Source organism: Mustela lutreola, chromosome 6, assembly GCF_030435805.1.
Source record: "Mustela lutreola isolate mMusLut2 chromosome 6, mMusLut2.pri, whole genome shotgun sequence".
Classification (NCBI taxonomy): Eukaryota; Metazoa; Chordata; class Mammalia; order Carnivora; family Mustelidae; genus Mustela; species Mustela lutreola.
In genome coordinates, this window is record NC_081295.1 from 124,643,515 (window position 1) to 124,664,021 (window position 20,507).

The 20,507-nt window shown below is 47.2% G+C and overlaps 2 protein-coding genes across 3 annotated transcripts; one reads left to right on the forward strand and one right to left on the reverse strand.

Moving 5' to 3' along the window:
* Positions 1-3,466: 3,466 nt before the first annotated feature.
* On the reverse strand, positions 3,467-8,766 carry PRR3 (proline rich 3). Of its 2 annotated transcripts, XM_059179073.1 has the most exons (5): positions 8,633-8,766; positions 7,848-7,910; positions 5,688-5,870; positions 5,048-5,338; positions 3,467-4,784 (listed from the first exon to the last, which is right to left on the reverse strand). In XM_059179073.1, the coding sequence occupies exons 1-5, from the start codon at positions 8,736-8,738 to the stop codon at positions 4,678-4,680; spliced, it is 750 nt and encodes a 249-aa protein (XP_059035056.1). In that variant the 5' UTR covers positions 8,739-8,766; the 3' UTR covers positions 3,467-4,677. The 2 variants fall into 2 exon arrangements, with proteins under 2 accessions (XP_059035056.1, XP_059035057.1); XM_059179074.1 differs by lacking the exon at positions 5,688-5,870.
* A 1,072-nt stretch (positions 8,767-9,838) lies between these two features.
* Positions 9,839-17,554, forward strand: GNL1 (G protein nucleolar 1 (putative)). Its single transcript, XM_059179065.1, has 12 exons — positions 9,839-9,970; positions 10,370-10,535; positions 10,921-11,057; positions 11,213-11,364; positions 11,482-11,553; positions 12,510-12,717; positions 12,895-12,990; positions 13,562-13,756; positions 16,021-16,199; positions 16,278-16,440; positions 16,690-16,830; positions 17,204-17,554. The coding sequence occupies exons 1-12, from the start codon at positions 9,898-9,900 to the stop codon at positions 17,443-17,445; spliced, it is 1,824 nt and encodes a 607-aa protein (XP_059035048.1). The 5' UTR covers positions 9,839-9,897; the 3' UTR covers positions 17,446-17,554.
* Positions 17,555-20,507: the final 2,953 nt, after the last annotated feature.

Sequence of the window (20,507 nt, forward strand, 5' to 3'; positions counted from 1 at the left end):
TCTCTCACGTTTCCCATCAAGAAATCACACCACCTCTCGGTTACCAGGGCCCAAACTGAAAGGTAATTCTCTTTTTCCATTTCCCCCTCAGCAGCAAGCCATGTCTACTTCATTTATTCAAAAAATATATTTATTAAGCAAAGAGAAGACACTACACTCCGAGATATCTCCACAACCCCCTCTAGCCAACCCTTTTCCATCTCCTTGTTAGTTTCATCCTCATTCTTACTTGGCCACCAAATGTCAGCCCTCCTCAAGGCTGTCCTGTGAACTCTCTTCTTCCCACATGACATTCTCCTCTCAGGTGACTTCAGCAACAGATTCCTCAGAGTTCTATCCCAACTACCGTATCTTGAGTAGCCCCAATCATTAATCACCATCTATAATTATTCATGTGTTCATGTTCAAGAAAAAGAGCTCCTGACAACTGGGAATTGGCCTGATCCTAAGAGATAGGCCATGGTGCTCAAGTTGAAATAACCTCACAGAACACCAATGTCAGAAAAGGTTACTGTGACTGTCATGAATTTAAGACAAAGTTCATAATCTTCTCTAAGCACAAAGGCAAGGTCATTGTGCAAACACCATAAAATATTAAACAGCTCCCTCTAGGCCAAAATGATGGCTTTCTTTGACCAGCTACACTTTTAGCCATGTTTCATTCCTCCCTCCTTCTAGATGAGATTTTTTAAGATGTACAATTGCATGGGGTTCCTGGGTGGCTCAATCACTTAAGCATCTGCTTTTGGCTCAGGTCATGATCCCAGCTTTCTGGGATGGAGTCCTGTGTTGGGCTTCCTGCTCAGAGGGAATTCTGCTTCTTCCTCTCCCTCTGCTGTACCCCCTGCTTGTTCTCTCAAAGAATAAATAAAATCTTTAAAAAATGTGCAATCAGGGCGCCTGGGTGGCTCAGTGGTTTAAGCCGCTGCCTTTAGCTCAGGTCATGATCTCAGGGTCCTGGGATCGAGTCCCACATCAAGCTATCTGCTCAGCAGGGAGCCTGCTTCCCTCTCTCTCTCTCTCTCTGCCTGCCTCTCTGTCTACTTGTGATCTCTCTCTGTCAAATAAATAAATAAAATATTATAAAAAAAATAAAAAATGTGCAATCATAATTGTCCTCACTTCCTGATAGTATCCAACCCAGAATAATTTCACATCCCTGAAACTTCTCTCCAAATCACCTAGCACAGATGCTAGTCCTGTCATTCCTAAACCTCCATTAGTGAGACAACCTCTGCAGAATTAATAAATCCAGGTTTTTGGATGTGTTCCTGGTGATCTTTGGCTGGAGGGCATTAACACTTTGTCTTATCTTCTACTGCATCCTGAAATTTTAGCAGAGGGGCTAATAGAGGATATTCATTCTGAAAATCCAGTATTTTGCTTAGCACATAGCTGCTTGAATAAAAATAATTTTTCAAAGCTTCGGTGGCAGCTAGGAAGACTAGTTATTATGGTCAGTGGCATAAAGTTGAAGAGCTGTGTTAGCTTTAAGGAAATTTCCTCCAAGAAAGCCGGTGTCCTCTGCCCTTCCTGGTCCATCTTGAGAATTGGAGCATGGATAAACTAGCGTTGTTTCCCAAACCACAAATAGGAGTATCTGACCCTGGTAGTTGTGGAGCTGAAACCTGGGGGAAGGGGTTCTGAGTACCTGAGGTGGTGGCCTACCTTGGGCTGTCTACCTCTTGAATTTTGAGAAATTAATTTCTATTTTGCTTTAGGACTAACTTTGGTTTCTGTTAAAACTGTGCTTAAAAGCTGATAAACCGGGTCATAGTAGGTACTTAATATTTAGTGAATATTTCCCTGCTTATGGTTTAACTACCACTTATACTGTAAAACTTAGATATGCAAAACATTTGTCACTAGTTTTAATATGAATACAAACCTGTATACCCACCTATTTTCTCTCTTCTCAGAGTTCTTAAAATGACAGCTCAGATTCATTCTGAATTCCTAGCGTTATCCCTGTATCTTTCTTTTTAAATGGTAGTTATGCAACCCAGAACTACCCCGAGAAAACTGATACTTTCATTTCGATCTCTTATTTTAAAAATGTCTACTTTTCAGGGCGCCTGGGTGGCTCAGTGGGTTAAAGCCTCTGCCATCGGCTAAAGTCATGATCGCAGGGTCCTGGGATCGGGCCCCACATTGGGCTCTCTGCTCATCAGGGAGCCTACTTCCTCCTCTCTGCCTACTCTTGTCAAATGAATAAATAAAATCTTTAAAAAAAATAAAATGTCTGCTTTTCTCTGGTCTACTACCCAAGTCTGTATCATAACTCACCTGGACTAGTGAAATTACTTTTGAAGGCATTTCCAAGCCTGGTCGGCTCCAAAGATCCATACACCCATATGATCTTGTTGAAAAATGAATCTAATCCATACCAACCTGCCTAAAAACCGTTCAAAGGATTAATGAAAAGACCCAAGACTGTGGGTTCTGCAAGGTCCTGAGTGGTCTAGCTCTTCTTCCTTCTGCCTCATCTCCTACTTTTCCCATCTCTTGGTGAACACCTTTGCTTAGACTTTGCTTTTCCACAGCTTGTCCTTCAGAGCTTGTCTCAGATGTCACCTTCCCAGTCTCCCTTTATTACATACTCTCTTTGCATTATGTCTCACTTTTGACAGGTGTGACCTTACACATATTCATGATTTTTTGATAAACGTGTCTCCCCTGTACGGGGCGCCTGGGTGGCTCAGTGGGTTAAGCCTCTGCTTTCGGCTCAGGTCATGATCTCAGGGTCATGGGATCCAGCCCCGCAAAGAGCTCTCTGCTCAGCAGGGAACTGCTTCCTCCTCTCTCTCTACTTGTGATCTCTCTGTGAAATAAATAAATAAAATCTTAAAAAAAAAAAAAAAGTGTCTCCCCTGTAGATTTAAACATTGATTTTCGTTATTTCTAGTGCCTAGTATACTGTCAGGCCCATAGTTATTCTATAAATATTTGTTTAAAAACTGTTTTGTCGGGGCGCCTGGGTGGCTCAGTGGGTTAAAGCCTCTGCCTTCGGCTCAGGTCATGATCCCAGGGTCCTGGGATCATGCCCCACATCGGGCTCTCTGCTCAGCAGGGAGCCTGCTTCTTCCTCTCTCTCTGCCTGCCTCTCTGCCTACTTGTGATCTCTGCCTATCAAATAAATAAATAAAATCTTAAAAAAAAAAAAAAGACTGTTTTGTCATCACAACTCCATAATCATCAAACCTACAAACATGGGTAGAACATTACAAAATTACTCTGTGGATACTTGGCCTCTCCTTTCTCCTCTAAGGCCTTACCGTTGAACATAATGCAGCCTGGTGTGTCTGATGCTTGTAGGTTATGGGACCTCACTAGTTCCTTCAGACTGAAAAAAAAACTCAAGCTTTTTCCTTCTCCAACACCACTATATATGAACAAATGGAAGAATAAAGTGACTCCAAAAAGAACACCCTTATCTGCACCTCCAGAGATGACTGGAACACAGGGATTGAAGAAAACACTTGTTTCCACTGCATTTATTACTAATATAAAAAATGTTAGAAAGAAAAAAAAATTCTCTCAGTTCTCCAACGGCTCTCATCCTTCCCTCTTGCCCACACAACTCCTGACCCATTTCTTCTGGGTCAGTTCAAAACCAAACCTGTTCACTGCCGTTTTCACAGAAAACAACCAGTACCAGGGATGTAGGAAAGAAGGTTAGATGAGGGCGACAGTACTGTCCAGGTTCCACCCAAAGGTAGGCCGGGTGGAGATTCACAGAATTCAGACAAAAGGGCTGGTGGCCTCACAATGACGTACTCTAACTAAAGTGGGCTGGAGAGGAAATAGGGTAGCCCATCAGAGGCTTCAGAGGACATCTCATGGGCTTATGTCAAACCCAGAAAAACCAACACCAGGAGAATGGGGAGACTAGAGAGGCAGTCTTGTGGAAAGTTTCAAATTCTCCCATGTTGGGAGGTGTGGAAAGTCTAGAGGGCACCAAGAGCCTCACTCATTTTGGCAGAAAAACTTACTCTAGTGTTGGGAAGTCACAAAGATGCCACGGACACTGAGAAAGGCTACGTAGGAGGGGATGCACAGTTTCACAAAGCACAGTGATCACAGACCAGAGCAGTGGGGATCATGCTACTGACGAAGAAACTACAAAATCCAAAAGCAGGGAGAGTGGCCTTTCAGGGAGACTGTACCAGTCGTCCATATTTGACCCCAGGTCAACCTGGTTGACCTGCTCAGTTTCACAGAGCAACTGGCAACTTTTGGGGTAGGGGCTGTCACATAAAAAGGACTTAAAACAAGCAGCTAGAAGAAGGAAATGGTAGGAAACTGCTCCAGGGCTCTCAGGAATCGAAGGCAGTACCAGGGGCGAGGTGGACAGATGTACAAGAAACAGCACCAAAGAGGTTTCCTGTTCAGCAGTCAGTTGGCGATGGGGAAGAGGATCCAGGAGGCAGTTGAAGGGAGCAAAGATGGGGTCCTGAAGATGAGTCTCTGGAGGCTGGATCAGAAGAAAGCCCACATACTGGGCACCAGTGATGAAACAGCTCTGGACCCCAAACTGGAAGGCTGTGGATAGGGGTGGGTGTCACTGACTGAGGGTGGTGGGTAGAACAGCCTCACAGCAGCCATCACAGGGCCACAGGGAAATATATGGCGACTAGGTCAGTGGGCTCCTTCCAGCCTGGATAGGAAGGCACAGTCTCACAGAGGAGGTCCATTGACACCTGGGTGGTAGAAGGCACAGAGGTCTTCATATCGACAGTGGCCCTTTTTGGCAAAGTGTCGGCAAACGGGGCGGTTGGATTTGTCTGTAAACAAGTCAAAATTGAGCAGTTTAAAATAAAAGAAAGGAAAAAAATGTAACAAAAGCAGAGAAAGAGAGGGCAGTCAGATTTTCTACTCCCTACCACTTCCAGACATTTTAGAATAGTAGTCATTTTCCTGGGAGAAAAACACATTCAGGGCTACTCTTACTTCAGAAGGACAAAGGACAACCCAAAAGAGAAGAGTCACAGGCATTTGGGGAGTGGTGGATATTAAATGTTATAGGCATAAGAAAAATGGACCTTACCTTCCATAACTTGGGGGCCATCCTTCGGCGGGCAGGTATTTTTGATAAGAGACCAACTTTTCAGCCTTCGAGGATTTCTCTGCTCTTTGTGAAAGCCTCCCCTGGAAGGGCCCCCATGGCCTGGTCCAGGAAAAGGAGGTTCAGTATTGGCCCCCCACCAACCACGACCATATGGGCCACACCTGGGGCCTAGGCCTCCCCGAATTGGGCCTCTACCCCGAGGAGGCGGTGGGAGACTCAGCAGTGGTGGAATCATTGGTCCTCTTGATCCTGGAGGACCTCTGTGAAGAGCTGAAGAATAAGAGAGAAAGAAAGACATGGAAAGGTGATCAGTGGCCAGCTTAATTCTGATAAAGCAGCCCTGTGTTTTTGTTGTTTTACTTTTTATTGAAGTACAATATACATACAGAAAAATACACCAATTTTAAATGTACAACTCAACTGCCATCAAAGTAAACACACCTGTGATTTTACCACCCAGGTGAAGGGATAGAGCCTTCTTAGCACTCGAAAATCCTCCCCACTTTGTGCCCCCCCCCCACTATTCCACCCTCCTCCCCAAAGGTAACCACTCTCCTGACTTCTAGCACCATAGGTTAGTTTTTGCCTGTTTTTGAACTTCGCACAAATGGAATCATACAGTCTGCATTCTTTTCTGTCTGGCTCCTTTCGCTCAACATCGTGTTTGTGAGATTCATCCAGGTTGCCTGTAGCAGGAGTTCGTTCATTTTCATTGCAGTGTAGTATCCCATTGCATGCACACACAACAACTTATTTATCCATTCTACTGATGGTGGACATGTGGGTGGATTCCAGTTTGGGGCTATAACGAAAAATGCTGCTATGAACATTTTTATACATGTCTTTGTTACACATATGTATGCATTTCTGTTGAGTATAAACGTAGTAGAAGTATTGTTGGGTCCTAGGGTATATGTATGCTGAAGTTTAATGAAGTCAAACTTTCTTTTTTAAAGTGACTGTACCAATTCATACTCCCACTGGCAATTGTTCCATAGTCTTGGACAATACTTGGTATTGTCAATTTTTTTCACTTTGCCATTCTGGGGAGTGTTTTTATTTTGTTTTGCTTTTTAATTGTGGTGGAATATGTAACATAAAATTTGCTGTCTTTTTTTAAAAAACTCTGCCCAATGTGGGGCTCGATCTCATAACTCTGAGATCAAGAGTCATATGCTCTATTGACTGAGCCAGCCAGGTGCCTAAGATTTGCCATTTAACTATTTTTAAGTGCATGTTTCAGTAGTGTTAAGTAGATTCTCATTGTTGTGAAACAGATCTCTTTAGAACTTTTCCATCTTGCAAAACTGAAACTCTATAGGTACTGAACAACTCTCCTTTTCCCCCTCCAATCAGCTCTTACTAACCACCATTCTACTTTGCTTCTATGAATTTGACTACTTTAAATACCTCATAAGTGGAATTATACATTTGTCTTTTTTTGACTGGCTTGTTTTATTTAGCAAGATGGCCTGAAGATTCATCCATGCTGTAGCATGCAATAGGATTCCCTTCCTCTCTGGGGCTGAATACTATTCCATTGTAAGAAGATACCATATTTTCTTAAAAAAAAAAAAAAAAAAAAGAAGATACCATATTTTGTTTATTCTTCTGTCAATGGGCATTTAGATTGCCTCCAGCTCTTGGCTGTTGTAAATAATGCTGCTATGAATAGGAGTGTGCAAATATCTCTTCAAGATCCTGCTTTCCATTCTTTTGGATATATACCCAGAAGTGGGAATGCTGGATCATGTGGTATTTCTATTTCTAACTTTTTCTGAGGAAACTCCATAGTGTTTTCCATAGAATTGCACCATTTTACAGTCTCACCAACAGTGCACAAGGGTCTTAACTTGAAGTGTTAGGTTTTCATCTTGCAATTATTTAACAACTAATGATATTGAGTTCTTGTTCACATGTTCTTGGTCATTTAGATCTCGGTTTTTGAGAGAGAGCTGTTCTGGCACGTTGCCCATTTTTCCCAACAGGTTGTCTAAAAGAGGCCTGTGTATATTCTAGATTCAAGCTCTTCATTGGTTCTATTTGTTGCAAGTATCCTCTACTCTATGACTTCCTATTAATTTCTTAATGGTATTATTTCATTAATAAAAGTTTAATGTAGTTCAGTTCATCAATCTTTAAAATGTTTATTATCTATTTAAGAACTGTTATCTCCTCCAAGACCATGAAAATATTTTTCTTTACTTTTAACACTTAGATCTATACTTCAGTTGGAGTTGATGTTTACATACCATATGAATAGGTCAGATTTCATCCCCCTCAAGAATACCCAATTAATCCAGCATCATTTATTTAAATGACCACTATTTCAGCTCCAACTTCATCATAAAAGAGGGGTCTACATACGTGCAGGCCTGTTACTGTACTTTTTGTACGAGGCTATTGACTTTTAGGTCTGTTGTGCCAACATCACACCATAACTACTACAGCTTTACAGTAAATTGTGACATTCAGGTAAGTCCTCCAACTTCAAGATTGTATTTGCAGCTTTTGCATTTCCATGTAATAACACAGAATGTTTATTTCCATTATAGGGATTGATAGGGATTGTAACCAGGAATCCACTGAATCTACAGATCAATTTGGGAATAAGCGACATTTTTACAACACTGAGTTTTCCAATCTGTGAATATACATCTTTCCATTCATTTTTGAACAGAATCCCTTATCTTTTAGTTTTAAGTTCTCCTGGGTTTTAGTCCCTCCCTTGCCCCCTTCTCCAGGACTAATCAAAGAATCAGAGCCCCCTCATCCTCACCTGACTTGGGGTCACCAGGCTTTCCATTGGCCATGGGGGGAGGGCCTAGAAGGCTGGGTGGTCCTAAGAGCAGACATGAAAATATAGTTATCAAAATGGACTAAAGTTATAATGATCCTGTCTTATGTTTTTCTACTAATTTCTTAATTCAATCTGTAAAGCCAGACACATTCTCAGTAGTGTTACATGTTCTCAGGTAAATCCACCTGCCCTTTCCTCAAAAAAAAGTTTCCAGTTTGGAAAAAAAAAAATAAAAAAGTGGAGACTCAGTCAAGGAGTATAACGCGCGGTAAGACTATCTTACAGCTTTCTCTTTCCCTTAACCTAGTTGCTACCCAAAAGATCCCGGGTGATTCCAGATGTAATCCAATCCTCCCTTTAACTGTTGGCCAATCAGAACGATCCCCCCCGCCCCCGGAGTAGTTCAGAGAAGGCAGCACTTCTATCTAGCTTCTCTGTGCAAGTCTGGCGGTAAACTGTTATCCTAGTCTTCGCAATCTGCAACCTCTCTAGGGCCCCCTCTCCCTTGCCGTTCTGCGACTGCGCACACGAGCTCTTTATCTTCTCCCCTGCCCTCTTCAGAAAGGTTAGAGGCCGGATCGAAGTTGAGGGGTCAAGGAAGAGAACTCGCTCAGGACTCCACACCGGACAGGATCCCATCCCCGCCCCAGTGTTTGAGCCCTTCTTCCTTCCGTTAGAGCCGCCTCCCCCGCACCTTTTCAGACCCTAACCCTTCGCCCTCGACCAGCTGACAGGCATGTGCACACCCCTCCCGGGCTCCTCACCGATGGGACTCCCATCCTCCTCGTCTCCAGTCTCCTCCCGCTCTGGCAGCGGGGGCTGCTGCAGTGGCGGCGGCTGCTGCTGATTCTGCTTCTTTCGTTTGGGCATCGTGATTGCGGCAATGGCTGCAGCTGGATTTGGAGGGCAGTGAGGAAGGGGCACGCGGGGATTCTATTTCCGCTTCCGGTGAGTGCATGGAGAGGCTGATGCTCCCGCCATTTAACTTCCGGAAAGCTCCGGGGAGCTTTTATGCGTCAAATTCTATCATAAAACGCCTCCCTCGGTCTCTGCCAGGCACAGGAGCAGTCTCAAGGCTACTTTTTATTGCGTTCCTCTAAATGCTTTTAAAAATTCCTCTCTTCTCCCCTCGCAAAGAACCCACGACTGGCTGCTCACTGTGTGCCATAGAGTCGACAGGCTCTCGGGCCAGAAGGCCCGAGAGAGCTGTCGCACCTTAAGATCGCCACATCCGGACCCTGGTTACTATGGTAACGGCTGCAGGCACAACTTCGTGCCCTCTGACCTCTCTCCAAAAATCCTTGTCCCACCTGGGTTTCCTTCCTAGCCTGCCTTTGCCCTTATGATCTGTAAACCTGCTCTTTACCACTACCTTGACAAGGAATTTGGGTCCCACGGCTCTTGAGACCGCTACCCGCCCCTCAAGACGTCTGGCCCCGCCCCCAGTGTAGACGAGCAACTCCACTCTATTCCTGGGACGCGCAGTCCAGTCTTTCCACTAAGGTCAAGCCCGGGGGGGGGTGGGGGGCTGGGAAGTAGCTTCAGCGCAATCACGCTCTTTCTCCCAGGTGGTAGGACCCGCCCTCCGCTCCCCCTCCCCCTCCAGGTGAGTGGTAGCTTCCCCCACCCCCAGAGCGCAAGGTAGTGATGATACAAGTCCCCCCTCCTCCGAACGCGAGTTGGTAGCGTCCGTGACGAAATTAGCTTGATCCTCCCACGCGCGCCTCCTTCCTCGCCGCAGCTGCGCCTTCTCGGTGCCACTGACTCTCACGTGCAGTAGCGCACCCCGCATCCTGCTCTCGCCTCGCTCCTATAAAGAAGTGGCTGTATTTCCTTCGCTTTCCACCCAGGCCACAGTTAGGGGGGTGCGGGCAAATCGGCCAGGCCCGCCCGCTGACGTCACCTCATAGCCCCGCCCCCTCTAGGGTCCCAGGCCCGTGCGGCAGGGGGTGCCCGGGGGGGTGGGGGGGGGAGTCAGTTGAGGCGGCGGGAGCTCGGCGGAGGGTGGGCCAGGGGACTGGTCCAGGCCATGCCGAGAAAGAAGCCCTTCAGCGTGAAGCAAAAGAAGAAGCAGTTGCAGGACAAGCGGGAGCGTAAGCGAGGTCAGTGCGGGAGCGAGGGGAGGGGGCGGGGCTCGGGTTCCCGGCACCTCTGGAAGGAGGGGTGTGCCCGCCGCACCCCTGCGGGGTGTGGGAGTGGGTGGTGGCCACGCGCAGACGATCGGGATTCTCTCACCCCAGTCTCCCTGGAAGGGGTGGGAAAGGATGGGGAATTGGGGGAGGGGAATCCCTCCAGCTCGAACGGGGCGCCATCCCCGCAGGTCCCTGGAGGAGGAATGACTCCCCCCCACGCACATCCGGTAGGGTCTTGGGCAGGATGCTGGGAGGATCGGGCCTCAAAAGAAGTGGGGTGGTGTGAGGGGAAGCCACACAGACCGGGGAGGGGGGTCTTACCGCCCCTTAGAGCCGTCCAGTATTGGCGTCACCGCCTCCTCCCCGCAGGGCTCCAAGATGGGCTGCGATCCAGTTCCAACAGCCGCAGCGGGAGCCGGGAGCGACGGGAGGAGCAGACCGACACCTCGGACGGGGAGTCTGTGACCCATCATATCCGCAGGCTCAATCAGCAGCCTTCCCAGGGGCTGGGTCCTCGAGGCTATGACCCAAATCGGTGAGAGCAGGCTGGGGGCGCTGGCCGGGGCATCCCCGCCTACCCGGAAGTGAGAGCGTTGTTGGCTGGGGTGGGAGGGGGGAGCCTGCTGCTGGTCGTGGAGGGGGTGGGTCTGGGATGCCGTCCGTCTCTTCGCTGGCAGCTGGGCTCACGGGAGCCGGCCACAATCCTCCTTTGCCGGGCGGGGGCGGCTGGAGAGAGTTCTTGGCTTTTAAAAAAGCGAGGTTTAGAGAAGCTCAGAATATTGCGGGAGAGGGACTTGAGGGAGGTGGACTGAGAGGAGACTTGGACAACTTTGGAGAGAAAGCTCTATGAAGTTGTCTGCCCAGGAGGGGAGTTTGTGGCCATGGGATTGCAAGAGATGCTGCGGTCCCTGTCCCATTAGATACCGGCTGCATTTTGAGCGAGACAGCCGGGAGGAGGTGGAAAGGAGAAAGAGGGCAGCCCGCGAGCAAGTGTTGCAACCTGTTAGTGCTGAGCTGCTGGAGCTGGACATCCGGGAGGTCTTTCAGCCTGGCTCAGGTGAGAGCTCAACATCTGGGTGTTTGGAAGAGGCAGTGGGCTGGGGGAAGGAACTTGGAAGAAGAAGATCTGACTGTGAGGGATGAGAGGTCTGGGATCTATTCTTGAGCCCTGAAACTATTTTGACTTACTTGGACTTTTTCCCAACTTCCCAGTTCTGGACTTTCCCCGACGTCCTCCTTGGAGCTATGAGATGTCCAAAGAGCAGCTAATGAGCCAGGAGGAACGGAGCTTCCAGGAGTACCTTGCAAAGATTCATGGGGCTTACACCTCTGAAAAACTCAGCTACTTTGAGCATAATCTGGAGGTGAGAATGGAGTGGGGACAGGAGTGGGGCATAGTGACCGTTGGTCACATTGGTCTGGGGTCAGGCAGGAGAGGAATTCTGGGCTTAGGTACTCTTCCACCAATCTTGTTTTTTCAGACATGGAGGCAGCTGTGGCGTGTGTTGGAGATGTCTGACATTGTCCTACTTATCACTGATATCCGACACCCAGTGAGTACTAGGGGTGAGGGTGACAAGGAGGATGGGGAGGAAGATTCTTGTGGGGTAAAGGGCGGAGGCAGGAGTTGGGAGATGGAGAGGTCTTTCCTACCGTATAGTGATGTCTGCAGTCAAGAAGTCAGTCCTTTGTTCATCAGTGTCACAGTTTGTCACTCCTGCTCAGGTTAACTGACTCTTTATTCCTTTGATGAAAAACTATGTATCCTGTTTTCATTCCACCATAGCTAGACCAATAGGATGTTTTAGTGTGGAGCTCCAGGGGATTCTGTGAAGGCAGCCTGGGGCTCCTCCCTGCCCCACCACATCAGTCTCTATAGAATTCAGCCTTACATGGAAGACTAGGATAGTAGTTAAGGCTCTAAACTTGGCTGCTGGACAACCTTTCTGTTAACCTGGCTCTGCCACTCCATTGCTGTCCTCTAGTGGGAGAAAGGGAGGTCTGTGGGGACATTGAGCTTGGAAGTCCTTAATGGCCCATATATACACACTCCTACACATACGAATGTGTGTACTCACATGCACTCACACAGCCACATATGCTTATCACAAATCTACAGACATGTGCATGTGCATACATGCATCTAAATACGTGTAGATAGTTGTGTGCACACAAAAACAGGTATTATGAGTTTTATCCCAACCCTACTCTTATGCCTGACCCCAATCTTTACACCAGTGTGCTAGGTATCACTATTTCCTTGTCTTGTTTTTGGCTCATTTCCATCCCTAATCAGGACCTGTAAGAAGTCCCCCAGAGACAAAGGCACAGGTATTGCTTACTGCTACTTTATTTTTTTAGTTCAGTTTTGCTAATTTACCCTTTTGCCCCTAGAATCTGCTACCCCCAGAGTCTTGTCTCTGAGTGGTACCTGGTGAGTGGGGAACTAGAGGCAGAGAACTCTGGGTTGACCTCTCATTGCTCCCTCCTCTCGCCAACCCTGTCCCAGGTTGTGAATTTCCCACCAGCACTTTACGAGTACGTGACTGGAGAACTTGGGTTGGCCTTGGTCTTGGTCCTGAACAAGGTGGATCTAGCCCCACCGGCTCTCGTGGTTGCCTGGAAGCATTATTTTCACCAACACTATCCCCAGCTCCACGTAGTCCTTTTTACCTCTTTCCCTCGGGACCCCCGCACCCCACAGGACCCTAGTAGCGGTGAGTGGGCAATGAGAAAGGCAGCATGGGAGAGGTGGGGTGGCAGGGGACAACGGAGAATAGAGAAGCTTGTTGATGAAGGAGTACCTGATCTTGGGCCTAAGGGTGGTGGGTGAGTTGGGGTGTATAAGCTCAACACCTAACACTAAGCCTAACATTTGTGCCCTCTGATCTCAGTTTTGAAGAAGAGTCGGAGGCGGGGGAGAGGTTGGACTCGGGCCTTGGGGCCAGAGCAGTTGCTGAGAGCCTGTGAAGCCATCACTGCAGGAAAAGGTATATAGCTAAGAGGGAAGCTGTGGAAGGATATGGGGGAGACCCAAGACCTAAAGTCATTTTGCTTCCCTTCCCTGAAGTTAGTCCCTTCTATTATGGATGTAGTTGAGCACGCGGGGGAAGGATAGAAGAGGGAGCACAGGGGCACCTGGGTGGCTCAGTAGGTTAAAGCCACTGCCTTCGGCTCGGGTCATGATCCCAGGGTCCTGGGATCAAGCCCCGCATCGGGCTCTCTGCTTAGTGGAGAGCCTGCTTCTCTCTCTCTCTCTTTCTCTGCCTGCCTCTTTGTCTATTTGTTATCTCTGTCTGTCAAATAAATAAATAAATAAAAATCTTAAAAAAAGAAGAGGAAGCACACATGGTGGCAACAAAGACAGCAGGTAGGCAGGAACCCCAGTGTTCTGTTGCCTTCAGTCTTCCCTGTATTTTTCCGAAACTCAACACAGGCCAAGAAGAATCTGTCATGTGGATTGGCACTCTCCAACTCCAGAGGGAGTTTTGCAGTACATAGTCTGTGCAATCATCTCTGGTGGCTCTGGGGAGAACCTTTATCATCTTCTTTCCTGAACAGTGGACTTGAGCAGCTGGCGAGAGAAGATTGCCCGAGATGTGGCTGGGGCCACCTGGGGAAATGGCTCTGGAGAGGAGGAGGAAGAAGAGGATGGACCTGCAGTCCTGGTGGAGCAGCAGACTGACTCAGCGATGGAGCCAACTGGCCCAACCCGGGAGCGCTACAAAGATGGGGTGGTGACCATTGGCTGTGTGGGTAAGGAAGTGGTGGCCCATGCGTGGTGGCCTACCCTGAGGTACAGAGTTTCAGAAAAGGAAGGTGTCAGCAATAGTGAAAAGGTCCTGGTGCCTTTGAGTTAAATTCAGGCTTAGCTCTTACTAATCTTGAGCAAGTTATTTACCCTTTCCGAGTCTTAGTTATTTTAGTTTTTAGAATGAGGATGCTGATACCCAATTAGAAGAACAGATGTGAGGAATGAAGAGAATAGCATAGGCAGAGCCTAAGGATGACTGACAAATAGTGTTACTAGTAATAATCACGATTGTTAAACTTTAACCTTTACGTAGTGCTTACCAGGTACCAAGCATTGTTCTAAATGATATATATCTTAACTGTTCCCATAGTCATAATCGGTCTGTAGTAGAGAAATCATTACGTCCTAGTAGGAGGTTAGTTAGCATTCATATCTTCTAACTCTTATCCCTTAAAGTCTGTTGTCAAGGAGAATTTCCCTGAATTAAGAGCTTTGTCTCCATTCTTGGTGGGGAAGAAAGGAATGTATGATTAGGACCCAGGCCCCTTCCCTTTGTTGATGGGAGCCGTAAGAAGTGACTTGGGCAAAGTTGTGGCATTGAGGTGATAGGGGAATCAAATTAAGGAAAGCAGAGTAGTTAGTTGGGCTCCTTGGAAACATTCCTGAGTTAGTCCCCTTTTTGTCTTGGGAACAACCTACCTGATTGCTGACAGATGGCACCCTCTCCAGTCATTTCCCCCTGCTTCTCCCTGGTGAGGGTGGAGGGGGGGTGGGGGTGGGGTGTCCACTCTTCAAGACTCTGCAATACCTGTGTGCAGTAGCTTACATCACAGTGATGCAAGGTAGAGCATTTTCTGTGGCATAGGCAGTCCTGAGCTTGGATTTACTTCTAGTTATTGACAGATGTTTTGCTAAGTGCCGGGTGCTGTTCCAGGAGCAGATAATGCTGCCGTGAAAGTGGCAGAAAGGTCCCTACTCTCACAGAGCTTATTGCCTTGGAAATAAATAGATTCATGACTTGAAACCATATTATTTAGGGACAATGAAAGGGGATAGAGAGTGACCCAGAGAGGAGGGTTCTCATGTAAAGTCCCCTTTGAGAAGAGCCCAGCATGTTGAGAGGAATAACCATTTGGAGATAAGGGAAAAGGGCCTTCCAGGCCAAGGGATTAGTAAATGAAAAGATCTAGATGTCAGAGCGAGCTTGGTGATTATGGGACAAGCCAGTGTCAGAGCACTGGGAGATGGGAGCCATGGGGATGAGTAAGATCGAGGAGAGGGGCAGGACTTGGGATTTCGTGGTCTGTGAAAGGAGCTGGGTATAGAGCTGGGTCATAGTATCTCAGTTGGGTAAGAAGGGAAGTGAGGACATGAGTTCAGTATGGAATAGTGGGTCAAAAATTTACTGGAAATGAGGAACAGAGTAAGTGAGCTGGAATGACGGGGTATCAGGGCAGAGAGAGTGGTGCTTGCAGTTGAGATTTTAGAAGCGTGAATTGACCAGATCCAGAGTATGACTGTGGCAGTGGGTAGTTGAGGAAATGACCTTCGGAAGATAGATGCTGGCACTCAGAGGCCAGAGTATTAAACAGGCCACCTGTGCGGATACCAAGGTCACCCAAAATATTAGAGGTAGTCCTGAAGAGAGTGGCAGTGAGCCTCGAGGTTTTCCCGTCTTCTCCCTGGAGAAGTTGTGATGATTATGAGCTGCATGTCTTACTTGTGTTGGGCATTTAGTGTACCACAGGCACTGAACCACACAGTTGTATTTAATCCTGACCACTTTGAGCTTGAAGGTATCTGTACTTGTAAGATGAGGAAACAGGCTCAGAAAATGAAGTAAATTGCCTTGAGGTTATAAAGCTGATAAGTGGAGAGGCCAGGATTCAACCCTGGCAGCCCAGAATCTGATTTGAAACTTGCAAGGTTGTACCACTTTGTTAATTTCCTTCCATCCTTCCTTCCTTCATAAGATTGATTTATTTATTTGACAGGAAGTCAGTGGGAGAGGAAACACAAGCAAGGGAAGTGGGAGAGGGAGAAGCAGGCTTCCTGCTGAACAGGAAGCCCTATACGGGGCTTGATCCCAGGATGCTGGGACCCTGAGTTGAGCCCAAGGCATATGCTTAGCGGCTGAACGTCCCAGGCACCCCCTCTTCTTTAATTTCTGTGCCTTACTTCCATTCTTATTTATAGTTATAGCACCATATCCTGCCTGTTGCAGAGTAGGGAACTGTCTAATGTTAATTTTTCTTGCCTTTCTAAGGTTTCCCCAATGTGGGCAAGTCCTCGCTGATCAACGGTCTAGTAGGCAGGAAGGTCGTGAGTGTCTCCAGAACACCTGGCCACACCCGATACTTTCAGACCTACTTTCTCACCCCCTCTGTGAAGCTCTGTGACTGCCCCGGCCTCATATTCCCATCCCTTCTGCCCAGGCAGTTACAGGTATGAGGGCAGAGGGGGCAGGAAAGGAGATGAGGCAAGAGGTCAGGAACAGACTGAGCATTCTTAATTTGCCCTCAGGTTCTGGCGGGGATCTACCCCATTGCCCAAATCCAGGAGCCATACACCGCTGTGGGCTACCTAGCCTCTCGAATTCCTGTGCAGGTCCTGCTCCACCTGCGCCACCCAGAGGCCAAGGATCCCTCAGCGGAACACCCCTGGTGTGCCTGGGACATCTGTGAAGGTGGGCTCTATGTTCCTGGTTTCTCCTCCCCTTACCCTGAACCCTGTCCTATCTCCTCACCTGTCCTCACAGGTTCTGCCATTGATGAAGCACCTGGCTGCTCATGCCTGGATTTCTGTCGTGGGGCCAGCAAGATCAGTGGTCTGGGATGATCTGTAGAAAACTGGAAGGACTGTGTTACAAGAATGGGGTGATGGTAACTGGACCCAGTTAATGGCTTCCCTCCCTACTCTTCTTTTCTCTCTCCAGCCTGGGCAGAGAAACGCGGTTATAAGACAGCTAAGGCAGCCCGGAACGATGTGTACAGAGCAGCCAATAGCCTCCTACGGCTGGCACTGGACGGCCGCCTCAGCCTGTGTTTTCATCCCCCGGGCTATAATGAACAGAAAGGTCAGACAGCCACTGTTCTTGTGTTACTATGTAGGCAAAAGGTTGCAGGCTCTGTGGCTACACAGAGCGAGGGTTAGACCTGGATTCTGTACCTGTTCGTCAGCTCTATGTTACTAAGCATCTTTGAGATAGTTTCCTGATCTGCAAAACCTGGATGATAGTTGTCCTCTGGCAAGGTGATGGTAGAGAGTAGAGTTAATATATGCAGAGCTTCTGTTCAGTGTCCAGCACATGGGAATTTGAATGAATGAATGAATGCCAGCAGCTGCAAAACCGATTGTTACTCTTAGTCTTTGCCTCTTCTCCATCTTTCTTTGGCTTTAGTTCCTCGCTTAAAACTTTCCTCTGTTCTCTTCTTGTTTTGGTTCCCCAGGCACCTGGGAGTCCCATCCAGAGACCACAGAGCTGGTGGTTTTGCAGGGCAGGGTGGGGCCAGCTGGTGAAGATGAGGAGGAGGAAGAAGAAGAGCTGAGCAGCTCCTGTGAGGAGGAGGGAGAGGAGGACCGGGATGCGGATGAGGAGGGGGAAGGGGATGAGGACACCCCAACTTCAGCTCCAGGGTCCAGCCTGGCTGCCCGAAACCCTTATGCCCTACTGGGAGAGGATGAGTGCTGAGTTCCTACCTTGTGCCATCTTCTCCACCCAGTATCTCTGCTTTTGAACTGTCCTGGGGGTACCTTCCCTCTGCTGCCCCAATTGTGAATAAAGATGGTCTGCTTTGTAACCCCTTCCCCGAATGGACTGAGGTGAGAGCGGCTGTTTTAGCCGACAGCTGTGGGAAACCTCTCTCCTCTTCTCCTTTCTTTCCCCTCTTTGGGAAGGAAGAGTTCTCTTAGGGGTTAATTCACTGGGTTGTAAGGCTATGAAATCCACTGTCTTTGCTCACTCTTCTACTCTGTACCTTATGAATCCCAGTATCAACATGGGGAGGGGAAGTCACTTCAGGCTTTGAGGCCAGGTCTAAATCCAACCCTCTTTTGGAGTTTGTGCCATTCCTTTTCAGATTTGAGCAGCAGCTGTGTGTGCCCCCTGCTGCTAGACCTGGGTCTATTAGGTTCTAGTAGTAGTACTACTATTTGGAGCAGAAGTGGTAAGAGATGTGACAAGCTGATGTCGCCATGTGAGCTTTTTATAGGACTTATTGAAATTCAACAAATACTTATCAAGGGCTAGCTGTGTGTCTGGATCTCTGCTAAGCACTAAGCATATAAAAATGTGTAGATAGGGCCTTCCCTAAATGTGCAGCCTGGCCATGATTAAGACCCCATTCTCAGGCACCCAAGTTTTTAGATGAAGAAGAGTGTGTGATGTTTTCTAAATCTTTGAGGCTCATACGCTATCATTCTAGGACTTCGTGTTGATAGAAGTTTTTAGTTAAGAAGATGGTGATTAAATGTGTACAAGTAGCATCTTAATTACTGGCAACAAGTAATGTGCACATTCATGATTTAAGCAGACCAGCCCTTTAAGTACAGTGTTAAGCTTCATTATTTAAAGGCCCATATGCCCTAAAAGTCTATGAAATTGATTGAGGGCACAGAGATAGTTTTTTGAATCCTATTTAGCCTGGGCTGGGGCTAGAGAAAAGATGATCACTGCAGGGTCTGTGCTAGAACTCAGCAGGTAGCCAGAGCTGTCTTAAAGAGTCCTGGGCCTCTCAGCAGTAGTCAGCCATCCTATGAGTCAGAGCATCTGAAGATTTCCTGTACTCCTTTGTTAAGCAAGCAGCCAGACTCCTAGACTTAATTATTGGAAAAAGGGAGAATGGGATTTGTTGCCTGGCACAGTGTTGTCTGAGTTAAGCATTAGCAAAAAGTATTTTTAATGGGCTGACAAACCTATACTGTTAGGTGCAAGAATGAGGAGAAGATGGAGTAACAGATTCCTTCTCTTCGCTTTAAAGCATCTTCTGCAGAATCTAGGTCACTGGGCAGTTTTCTGTTATGCCAGTAGAAACCCAGTCAGTCCAGGAGTGAAGGAAATGAAGTATATTTACAAGAGGCTGATATGTTTGGCTTTTGAGTCCTGGTCAACATTGCCCCAAGCTCACAGTGTATTGGTCCCAGTAAAGAGGTAAGTCCTGGAATTTCAAGTCCAGTGCAGAGATAAAATACTGTCAGTATGTGAATGTACTTGAAGGTTACTCAAAATGTGCGGTAAAAGAGAAAAAGTCCCAATTAGAGAAAAGCCCACCTATCTCCCACCCTGGGCTCTTTAGCCTCAAGGCTGACTCTTAGGATGGAAGAAAGGAGCTCAGGCTCAGCTTCCTCTAAAGGTTAATGATGTTTAGGAAAGCAGGGGATTTATCTGCTTCTAGAGGTAGGGACATTGGAGTGTTCTCAAGAAATGGAGGAAAGGGAGAAAATCACATTTCTTCCTGTTCCCTCCCCACCTCCTCTGCAGTGCTGCCTTTCTTCACTTTTATCTCTTGGCTGTTTCCTGAATTTCACCAGAGTTTTTGGGAGAGTCTGGGTGTGGGGATGAAAAGGTGAGACCTGGAGCTGGAGGGGAAGCTGAAGAGGAGAGATTTTTTTTTTTTTTAAAGATTTTACTTACTTATTTTTAATATTTATTTATCTATTTATTTATTTATTTATTATGTATTTGTTTCAGAGACAGAGATCACAAGCAGGGGGAGTGGCAGGCAGAGGGAGAAGGAGGCTCCTGCTGAGCAAGGAGCCCAATGCGGGACTTGATCCCAGGACCCTGGGGTCATGACCTGAGCAGAAGGCAGAGGCTTTACTGACTGAACCACCCAGGTACCCAAGGTGGGTCGTGGGGGAGGGGTATGTTGAACACCTAGAAAGAGGTGACATCCACCATGTGCTATACTATAAATTATTTTCCCAGGCCCCTGTCAGTGACTCACTGTAGCAAAAAAAGACCGGGAAAAGAACTCTCTTGGGGCGCCTGGGTGGCTCAGTGGGGTGAGCCGCTGCCTTCGGCTCAGGTCATGATCTCGGGGTCCTGGGATCGAGCCCCGCGTCGGGCTCTCTGCTCAGCGGGGAGCCTGCTTCCCTCTCTCTCTCTCTGCCTGCCTCTCCATCTACTTGTGATTTCTCTCTGTCAAATAAATAAATAAAATCTTTAAAGAAAAAAAAAAAAAAAACTCAAAAAAAAAAAAAAAAAAAAAAAAAAAAAAAAAGAACTCTCTTAGCAGCAAACAGATTCAGAGAAGAACAAATAATACCCTAATACCAGTACCTGGGGCTGAGGGTTGAAACTAACTAATAAAAGGGTCAAAAGAAACCAGGGGTCCAATCTCTCTTCAATGCTGAAATACCCAAAACCCCTGTCCTCACACCCCTTAGCCTAAGTCATATCTACTTGAGGATATTTGACTGTAGCAGTTCCCATTGTAGCAATGGCCAGTGTCTTTCTCTCTCTGAGTTTACTTGTGCTATCTCTGCACCCAATGTGGGGCTCAAACTCATGACCCTGAGATTAAGAGCCACATGTTCTCACAACTAAGCCAGCTAGGCACCTCTCTGGTCAGTCTCTTGATGGAGAGAACTCAGTACTTCTCTCATTTGTGCTGACATTCTATTTAGACATCAAGGTACTTCCTTCCCAGCATCCCTTTTTTCAGACTGAGGGTTATTTTTTTGTTGTTTTTTTGTTTTGTTTTGTTTTTTAAGATTTTATTTATTTGAGACAGTACCAGTGGAATGGGGAGG